This window comes from Centrocercus urophasianus, unplaced genomic scaffold, assembly GCF_019232065.1.
Source record: "Centrocercus urophasianus isolate 14NV4802_14NV808 unplaced genomic scaffold, USGS_Curo_1.0 seq_13, whole genome shotgun sequence".
Classification (NCBI taxonomy): Eukaryota; Metazoa; Chordata; class Aves; order Galliformes; family Phasianidae; genus Centrocercus; species Centrocercus urophasianus.
The window spans coordinates 11,615,639-11,626,100 of NW_024884475.1; the positions used below are offsets into that span (position 1 = coordinate 11,615,639).

Genomic DNA, 10,462 nt, shown 5'->3' on the forward strand with positions numbered 1-10,462 from the left:
TCAGCTTATGGGGGTCTCACAGGGAAATCATGTTGTGGTTCACATGGGAACACCTCTGCTCTGCAACCGGCAGTGTTTGAACAGTCAGATCACCTAAGGGGGAGCTGAGTAATTCAGGACAACTCATGCTTAAAGTATTGATGCATGTCTAACCCATATCTGTGGGCTGCATGTGGCCTGGCACAGCCCACAGTGCGGCCTCTCCCTGCCCCACACCATCATGGTGGTTGATCTGCTCCAGCCTGGCACAGCCCCTCAGCACCAACAGAGTATTGGTGTGCTATGAACCCCATCTGGGCTGGAACCAGGGCACAGAGCACAGTGCAGTGCCAGCTCAAGTTATAGCAGACAAGCTTATGGATTTTGATACTGTTGGCTGAACACAGCCCTCTGAACAGCAAAAATGTGTAGCCACGCTTTCCATTTTGATAAAGGAATTTGAGAATGGGTTTCAAGACTGCCAAAAAAAATATGTTGCAATCAAAAACTTGATCATGTCTCCTTACCAGACTTCCATAATCCCTCTCTTACCAGAGAGACACATCCATCACTTCACACTCACATTTTATTCGTGCCACCACTTTTTCGCAGTACGTACATTTGGGAACAATTCTTGTCAAGGATGAAGTACAGGAAGAGTTAAATTTCATCAAAAATCTCCACTGAACACCCTGAGAGCTCACTGAGAATTGCAATCACTGCCATCAAACCAGACTGATGCATTAATTTCACAAAAAAAAAAGGCCAAATATCCCACTACTTTTATGTTGCTCTCTTTTTTATATGTTCTAATAAAAAGCATTAATAAATAAAGTAAGCTTTGTTACTTATATATATTAATGATAATACTACAAAGGCTGCTCCGAAAGTAATGCCTCCTGTTTTATTTTGTTGGCCCACGATGTCAGAGGCAGACATCGGTGGCATGGCAGTAGAAGACAAACCTTCCACATATATTCTGCTACGCTTTGCTGCTGTGTGAGAGATGGCAGCAGAGGGGCAATCTGACAAACTGGTGTCTAACATGCCAGTGCAGATGAAGCAGAGATGTGTCACTCAATTTCTCCATGCAGAAAAAATGACAGCCCTTGACATTCACTGATGCTTGCTGAATGTTTATAGACACCAAACAGTGGATGTGAGCACGGTGATGTGGTGGATGATGCATTTCAGAAGTGGCGACAGTGATAACGGGTTAGCTCCATTGATGTAGATTGTTATGAACACAGCACGCAGGTTCTTATTCATTGCAAGCAAAAATTCTTAGCTAATGGTGGTGACTGTTGAAAAAAGAGTGTTTTATAGCTGAGAATTTGTTCTATCAAATAACTTTATTGTGCTTTTTGTATTGGTTGAGGTTTCCACGGAAATAAATAGGAGACATTACTTTTGAAGTAGCCTTAGTAGACATGGCCCCTGTACAATTCCTTCTCAAGCAGTGTGTGGCCCAGGTAAGCCAAAAGGTTGGACACATGTTGGTGTGCTGACTGCGACTGGCTGCTGTTTCTCTCCATGTCTCTTCCAGCCCCACAGCTCACAGATCGCATTTTGCAACCCTGCTTTCTGTTTTATAAACAGAATGTAATTCATATTGTTTATGTAACCTCTTACCCAAAGAGAGGATTGACAAAAAGTAAATTCTCCAGCCAGACTGACAACATCCATGACATCCCACTGTCTCTTCTTGTGGTTTACCATGGATGCGGCTTTCACTGTAAGTCCAAAGCTCATTCCAGGGTTTTGAAAAGGAGTTATGGCTTTTAGTGAGCTAAGTTAGAGGAGCAGATGCTCCCCAGGACTAAAGCACACGCGGTATTATGAGGGCAGGTGTCAGAACCCCAGAAAGTCCCTTCCAGTCCTTTGCTGATGTAAATGGCAGCAGGTCCATTGGCTTACATGTAAATACATTTATGGTGTAAGACAATTGCCCCTTAATTTTTAAAGCATCCCAGCATTTCTTCTGTATTTGTTAGCTGATATTTGCATAATAATGCCCAATGCACACAAAACAGTGGATCAAAAGAAAGTTGTTCCTTCCCTCCAGCTTGCCTTTGGGAAATCATTCTTGTCCCCCCTTCCTGGGACCTTTCCTCCCACCACTTGCAGACTCCCAAATCACATAATTTTGTCATTCTCTGCTAACAGTCCTCCCACTGCCGTTTCCTTTCTCTCTCGCATGCAAAGTGAGCCTGGGTAATTGTGAAACCTGCAAATTGCCTGCCTGGGTGCTCTTTCTCTTTCTGCATTGATGGTGGCAGTCAGAGGGATCTGCCATCATGGGATACCTCTCCAAAACACATCGGGTGCACATCCCACTCCGCCTGCTGCTGTGTGTCCGACACAGAACACCAATAACAAAAATCATCATGCAATTGCGCTGAAAGAACACTCATTTTTTCTGCCTCTGTCTCCAGAGCTTGGTCCTGCTCTGTGCTCTTCACCCTGATCCCATCATCCCGCTGTATGCCCCAGAACAGCACTGGACTATGAGTAAATCTTAGTATGCTACACAGAGAGATGTGGCAGTGATTTGCTTCCAACATTAAGACACTGAATCATTCTCAAATTCTGAACATTGCTTCTACAGAACTCCTTCCCAAGGCTCCCCTTGCTAGCAAGGCCTGAGCCTGTGCTTTTTAACAGAGCAAATTTGGATGTTCTATGGAGACTTCTTTATTTTCCAAGCAAGAAGAAATGCTGAGAGCATTTATATCCTCATGAGAGCCAGTTGCTTGCTGTGAGCACTACCGCACTGGGAGCTCCCAGCTGAGAGCACATGATCTGTGCTGGGAGAGTTTTGCTCTGTGCTGTGGTGCAGTCCTCAGCTGTGTCCTGAGATAAAACGAGTGAGTTTGCATGGTGGATTTAATGCACATTCCTGCCCAGCTGAGAGGGACCATCCCCAGGTAGCTCCCACTCTAGTGCTCCCTCTGATGGGAATTGTGTCCAGTCTGGAGCAATAAAAGATCTCTGCCATGAAGAAGTACTATAAGGTGGAGTTATCAGCTGATTTACTGTTGGAAGCAAATCACTGCCACATCTCTCTGTGCAGAACGTTAAGATTCACTCACAGCTCAGCGAGTCAGAGCTCTCACTTCTGGTGGTGCCTGCAGCCTTCTGGGACAATGGGTCCGTGTTGCAGAGGCCTGGGGCCAGCCCTGAGGGCTGTGTGCTGCAATGCCCTTTATCGCAGAGCCTCATTTTTTGGCTCCCTGCTGCGGAACAGATTGCTCCAGCCGGGGACAGGCACCACAAGAGACGTGGAGAGAGCTAAAAGCTGAGGGAAGGAAACATGTAGAAATCCACAGACTCCACGGGTTAGAATATATACATACATACATATATATACACACACACGTGTACATATGTATGCATGTTTGGGCCCCCACTCAGTGGTGGAAAATGTATCATGGCCACAGATTCCCTTGCAGCTAAGTACTGCTGCTTTTGTGGAGAACCAAGGAGGGAAAGAAGTGCGGTGCTACATCCAACAGCTCACTGGGTGCAGCGTATCAGATCCCGAGCAATGGGAGCCGTACATTTCGTCCCTTCGCTTCTGGATTTTATTTGGATTCCCCCCTGGCTCTGAAGAGTTTCCTGACCATGAATCTCTCTAGGTGGCCACTATTTCTTCATCTTTCCTGCCATCCCCGTGCCTAATATAAAATCAAACGGGAGATGTCATTATGGGAGATGAAGAACAACGATCTCTGAGCCAGTAATGAAGAGGTGACTGGGATTTTCTTTTTGCTTACAAAATACCTCCATGCAGAAGTTTACCTGCAATCGGGCAGCCCCCGGGTAACCGGCGCTAAATCTCCTATTTCTGAATGCAGACGCCCAGCCGGCGTTGCCCAGCAGACCTCTCACTTCAGAAGGAAAGCTGATGTGAGGGATGATCCCGCTAACAGAGAATGATGAGCGTCCCAGTGGCAGTGAGGAGCAGGTTCACCTCCTCCCCCCCTCCTCCAGCCCTGACAATGGGCACAGGCGGCAAGCTCTGCTCTGCGGCAGTTTCGGAGCGCTGTGTTCCCAGGCACAATCCTGAGCAGCGGGAGGGGAGGCTCTGCCCAACTCACTCGCTGAGTTCATCCTGTCCTCACTTTGGAGAACGGGCCTTTAGCTCCTGATTCACTTGAGCACTATGGAAAACATGAGATAAAGCACTCAAGGAGAGCAAGGACACGCGCTTGTGCTTTGCGTTAAATCGCAGATTACGTGAGAAACCCTGAAACGAACAGAAATTCGGAGCGGACAACAAACTCTTGGTTTCTTCGGAGATTTGTGCAGCAGTTCTCCGTTCTCTCTGAAAGCAATCAGAGCTTCCCCTCTACCCGAGCCCCGCAGCCGGGCTGCGCTCTTTGGGGAGCTAGGATGCAAAGAGCAGATTCGGGGCAGAAGCGCGCGGCCAAACACTTTCTGCAGGGAATAACCGTATAAAAATGGCTTCCCTGTTTGTGTCCGTGTGTTTGCTCACCCGCCGAGCTCTGGCCACTGCGCGCTTCGTTTCCTTCCCACCGTGGAAAGTGTGGCATCAGTGTATGTGTGCTCTACGTAGGCGCTCGGGGCCCCTTCTGTTTTCTCGCGTCTGTCCGCCGGGGCTCTCTGGGAGCGTGTGTGCAGATATGCACGGGGAGGGGGGACCGGAGCGGCTGGGGGCGGCGGGCGGAGGGGAGTTATTAGGAAACTTTGCTTTGGCTGCTCTCTATCCTTGGGGCTGCGTGGCGCCAGCACCCTCAAGTTGAAAGGAAAACAGCCATTCTCACTTCCAACTGCCCACTGAGATCCTTAAGGCGACAAAGACACAAAAGTGAGTTTTATTTGCTGGTAAGCCAGAGGCAAGAAAAAAGAAAAGCCAATTCCCCCTTAAAAAGAGCCGACAAATCCTTTTTGCTCTTTTGTGTGAGCTTTTCCTATTCACATAGAGCGTTCATCCGTGTGATTCCCAACTTATTGTCATTACTTAGTTATTAATTGTTCTCATCTGGGTTTAATTGAGCAACCAAGGACTTTAGCCCAAGGGTCAGGGGGAAATCTTAAAGCAAAGACATGTTCAATAGGAATCCTGAGCTTCGAATATCCATCCCGAGTTGACATAATGTAAAAAAAAAAAAAAAAAAAAAAAATACAGACAAAGCGGGGAGATGAAAGGGTCCCGACTCGCCCGGAGCCCCGCGATGCTGTGCCGCAGCCCGAAGGTGCGGGAGGAGAGGGCTTGCGGGGCCGGCTCCAGCGGTGCTCGCTGCTTCAAATCTCTATTTTTTTTTTTCTTTCTTTCTTAAAGAGCGTCTTTACTGGATAAACGCGTCCCCTGCGCGATTAGATCTTCCCCCCAAAAGCCGCGGTCTAATCGCGCAGAGGCGAAGTTTATCTCCAGCCCTTTTCTGCCGGAGACGCAACGTGGGAAAAAGCCGGCAGTGCGCTGCGGCCGTGCGGCGCGGCGATGGGCGCTGGGGTCAGGATCACAGGCACCGGCACACAGAAAGGGAGCGATCGGAAAAAGAAAGGCAGGAAAGAAAGGGAAAAAAAAAAAAAAAAAAAAAAAATAAAAAAAAAAAAAAAAAACACCTCACCCACTCACCCCAGCCCAACGAAGGAGCGAGAGATGAGAAGAGGGGGATTAGAACTACGAGCTCTGCAGAAAGCGGTTGGGTTCAGGTATGTTGTTTCGCTGAGTTATTGAAAGCATCATTGATATTTAGAGGATGATAAAAGTCCCGCCTCGCCCCCAGCTACAGTCTCGCTGGAGCCGCGGTGCCTGCAGAAGATTGCCCAGCCTCATTACAGCAATTATTTTCTTTCTAACTTTGCCTCAACCTTAACGTTTTAAATTGCTGCAAATGAAAGCAGCAGGGGGAAAAAAATAAAAGAGAAAGGAAAAAAAAAAAAAAAAAAAGAAGAAGAAGAATAGAAAAAAAAACCAAAAACACAAAACCTAGAGAAAGTCCCAGTAGTCCCAATTTCTCTGCGCTCATTCCCGGTAAGTAAAGACAAAGCACTAGGCAATATATATATATGTGTGTATGTATATTAAAAAGGGAAATCAGCGCTCCCTTATCCTAAAGACCCGAACAACGAAATTGGGTCTGGGGGCAATGAAGGGTCCCTGAGCTGTCACCCGGCGCGGGGATGCGGCGGCTGCCGTGCCGGCAGATGGAGGGCCGCCCGGCTCGGCGCAGCGCAGCCCAGCCCGGCAGAACAGCCCGTTGCCTCGGCCGTGCCCGGAGCTTTCTGCCCGGCCGCGGTGACCGCTCCCAGCGGGGCCGGCCGCTGCTGGCTGCGGGGCACCCGGATCCGCGATGCCGGGTAGGGACAGGCGCCGAGCGGTCCCGGCCCGCCGTCCCCAGGGCTACGGGGCTCTCCGAGGGCTGCGTCTTCACGAACAACTCCATCCTCGGACAGCCTCGTCCCCCGCTACCTCAACCCAGCCCCAGCATTGCATCAAACTTTTTCCGCACCACCTCGACCCCGATAACCCGCTTTCCTCCCCAGCGGCCCACAGGGCTCTCTTCCTCTGAGCTTGGGCTGCAGAACGGAGATGTGCTGCAAGCCCAAACCTTGGTCTCGGTCCCGATGGAGAGTAAGAGGTCAACCCATCCCCACAGGCATCGGGGCTGCAGCCCGGCTGCTTCCCGACAAGAGGAAAAAAAGGAATGAATTCCTCCAGGTCAGATGCCTGGGGCAGTCACTATAATATCAACAGCCCCAGCCACTATAATATCAACAGCTCTGAAGACAGGAAAGGAAAGAATCTCACTCAGCTGAAGGGTAAGGAGACACAGCTTCACGGCCCCAGGTGTGTGCTGATCTCAGGCAGGAGAAATAGCCTCTGGCAGGGCCAGTTTGCTCTCCAGTCCCCCACACACATTTGGTCTGGTAAACACCAGAAGAGCAAGGAACAAAGAAAGTGCATGAAGCAAACAGTAGCTTAAAATTAATTTATTTAACAAATATAGCTATAATATAAATGATAATAAAATTTCAAATATACAGTATATTACATAGTACACAGAGAGAGCCCCTTCCACAGGAGCTGGTGGAGGAATGACCACAGGTAACAGCTGCTCTGCAGGGACAGGAGAGGCAGCTCTGCCTCCCGCTCTCACCTTGCAGAAACGTCCTTTTGGGCTGCCTTTGTGCCCTTTCTCTGCCACAGTTCCTTCCCCAGGTGCCAGCGGGGCCGCACCAGGGGTACCTTCCTGCTGGGCACAGAACAGCTCCCAGGGCCGCAGGTCTGGATGAGGGGAGCGAAGTCCCTGCCAGGGGCCACACAGGCAGCTCAGCCCTATGTAAGGTGGTACATACTATATCCCACATGCGCTGTGTACAGTCCCACAGGGGCCACGGGCAGCCCCGCTCGCTGGAAGGGGCTGGAGGCTCCATAGAGGGATGCGCCAGCCACTGCCGGGCCACCGAGCGGGAAGGAGATGCCGAATGCGGCAGGTGGGAGCATGGGCTTGGCTGCCATCTTCAGCTTCTCCAGCTCAGCCTCCTGCAGCCGCTTGGCCTTGGCACGGCGGTTCTGGAACCAAATCTTCACCTGCGTCTCGGTGAGGCTGAGTGAGCTGGAGAACTCGGCGCGCTCGGCAATGGACAGGTACTGCTTCTGGCGGAATTTCCTCTCCAGGGCCAGCAGCTGAGCCGTGGTGAAGGGAGTGCGGGGCTTCCTGTTGGTCTTGTGCTTGCGCAGGGTGCAGGCGGGGGGGCTCAGCCGCCCTGAACCACAGCAGTGAGGAAAGGAAGAGACATAGGTTAGCAGCAGCCTGGTACTCGCTGTGAGAGCTGTCGGGGAATATTATGTCCCCACTCCTCTTAAAAGCAAAGCCCCAAAGACTCCACCGTTTGGATCTGTTGGGTCTCCCTGCCCGGGCAAGCTTAAAACCCATGAAGAACATATATATTTCCCTAAGTTTCACAGAGTTTTAAAACTCCTGACTGAGAGCCCTTGCAGTCATTTGAGCTCAGATACATTCTCTGACTCCATGGTAAATCCCCACCCGAAGCGGTTACGAAGGGATCGGACCCTGCAGAGACTCGTAGCATCCCTTTATCTGAATTAAGGGAAAAAGATCGACTCAAAGGACTGGACTGGCTTCTGGAGCTCACAGCCTCTTCGTTAGGCCTCCAGGTACATGATTAAACACGTAAACATGTAATTAATGAGGGACTGTGAATTCACATCCAGCCTCTCTATCAGCACTCCGTTTCTCTCCTCGTATTTAATATTAATGTGTTCTTGCTCTGCCCCGGGTTTACTTAGGAAAAACGATACAAAACAACTTTCCCTTCTTTATTTAAATAAATCCACTTTCTGGGAACTGTTCCTTTCTCCAAAGGCAGAAGGAAAGAGGTGAACACCCAAAAGCAGCCCTAGCGCTGCTCGCCCCATTCCGGGGACATCGTGGGCCTCCGCGATCCCGCTGCTCAGCGTCGGGCTTAATTCGCATCTCTCCGTATTAAGGCAGCGAAATGCCGGGAAACGCCGCTCTTCGGACTGTCGGAATAAAGCGCTCCGGGGGAGATGCGCGGGAGGCTGCAGCGCGCACAAAAGCGGAGGCGCTGATGGCACCGCATCTCTGTGGGTCTTTATAAAATATTTAGGGCCACTTTCAGAATAAAAATAAGATAAAAATATCCAAAACACTGCTGAGGCCAAATATCGCCCACAGACTGAGTCCAGAGGTAACTATAAGGGCAAAGCTGATTTTTTTTTTTTTTTTTTCCCCTTCCCCAGTTAACATCTGGCCCAGCAGTCGCCCTGACGCGCCCTCTCCCATCTCCTCCGGAGCCGCCGCCTTCGGGAGACATTCGCAGCGTTTCGGTGGTTTGGCAACCCCCGCCCGGCCGCGCAGTTTCTCCCCCTCCCACCTCTACTTACTGGGCGGGGGCGGCGAGAAGCGGGGGTTCTGCATCCAGGGGCTCCGCTCCGGCTTTTCGGGGCTCTCGGCCTTCAGTAGCGCATCCTCGGGCAACTTGCCCAGCGCCCCGACGGACGGGAAGTGGCCGCCGAGAGGCAGCGGCGACGTCGGTGCCTCCGTCGTCAGAGAGCCGAGGTTAGCTCGGGCGGAGCCCAGCGTGGGCCCGGAACCCTCAGGGCCGTCTCTGCCGCCCGGCGGCTTCCTGCGGTCGGCCATAAGCGCTTCCACGCTGAAAGGCAACGGGGAAGGGGACACCTTGGGCTTGTCGCTCTCCTCCTCGCCGCCCATCGCCGCCGCGACGGGGAGGCCGCCGCCGGGCTTGCTGAAGGCGGAGGCGGGCGGCTCGTCGCTGCGGACGCCGGTAGGCGCGGTGGTCATGTCTGCAGCCGGGGCCATGCAGGGCCGCCCCGCCGTCGCCGTGCTCCGCGGGACCGGCGGCCGCGGCTCATGGGGGCGCGGCAGGGACGCGGGAGCCGTCGGCGCGGTCCGGCCCCGCGGCGGGCGGCGACGGTTGATAAAGCGGCGCGGGAGGCGGCGCCACCCAATCAGAGCGCAGGAGGGCGGGGCGGGCGTTCCCCATTGGCTGAGGAGCGACGGCGGCCCGACGGCGGCCCGGGGAGAGGGAGGGGGAGCGGCGCGACCGTCGGGGCGGCGTGGGGAGGCGGGGGGTGCGCTGCGCTCGGATGGAAGCGCCCGGGCGGCGGGGCTGGGGACGGGCTGGGAACACGGCGCCTGGTGGAGCTCAGACGTCGGGAGTATGTGCGCTAACGTCGGGGGCACGGAGGTAGAGGAGCGGAGCTGAGCGGCTCGAATACGGGGCTGGGTTGGGCATGGGGTCTCGGAGGGATCCCCGCGTGTAGTAGAGGAAGGAAAAAAAAAGCAAAAGAAAAAGGAAAAAAGAAAAAGGAAAAAAAAAAAAAAGTGCTATTTTGGGATTTGGGTTTGTTTTGAAATGAACGACGGCCCCGAGGTGTGTTTGCTCCTTGTCCCATGGCTTAGGTGCGTGCTTGACGTGGGATGATTAAATGCTCGCTCGCTTTAAAAAGGAGCATCCCAGCCGCCGCCCCAAGAAATCCCGGCTATTCGGGTTTGTACATGCGCCTTACGTGCACTTATCCCCGCGCCCAGGACGGACGTGCGGCACCGGGGTCCGCTCTCACACTGAGATGGACGCTCGCTGCGAAAAGTTTATTAATAGCTGCGGCGCTGTAATCTCCGCCAAACGCAGGAGGCTCCGCACTCATTTAGGGGTAATTATCCAAACGGGAGGGCCGGAGAAATCCCTTTTAGCCTGACTCAATAAAGATGGAAGATTAGGGGCAGATAAATTATGAAATGAATTGATAGAATGGAGGTTTTATAAGCTGATAAACAGCGGGATCTGGTTGGAATGGACTGTCCCTCGTTCAGTTCCACACACCGCGAGCTATGCATACAATGGGTGCTACATTGCATCCCAGCTCCCGACGCACGCAGCTCCGGATGCCGCCTCCCGGCGCAGCGCAGCGCATCCCGCGGGGCCGGGGCCGGTATCCCGCTGCCTG

At 52.4% G+C, this 10,462-nt stretch overlaps 1 protein-coding gene across 1 annotated transcript; it reads right to left on the reverse strand.

Moving 5' to 3' along the window:
• Window positions 1–7,006: 7,006 nt before the first annotated feature.
• On the reverse strand, window positions 7,007–9,314 carry MSX1 (msh homeobox 1). The gene is made up of 2 exons (XM_042812422.1): window positions 8,879–9,314; window positions 7,007–7,716 (listed from the first exon to the last, which is right to left on the reverse strand). The coding sequence occupies exons 1-2, from the start codon at window positions 9,312–9,314 to the stop codon at window positions 7,286–7,288; spliced, it is 867 nt and encodes a 288-aa protein (XP_042668356.1). The 3' UTR covers window positions 7,007–7,285.
• Between the last annotated feature and the right edge of the window lie 1,148 nt (window positions 9,315–10,462).

Coding starts and splice junctions, on each gene's coding strand:
- MSX1 (XM_042812422.1), bottom strand. CDS start 9,314: ATGGCCCCGGCTGCAGACATGACCACCGCGCCTACCGGCGTCCGCAGC. Junction 7,717..8,878: donor CTTCTCGCCGCCCCCGCCCA/GTAAGTAGAGGT, acceptor GCTGTGGTTCAG/GGCGGCTGAGCCCCCCCGCC.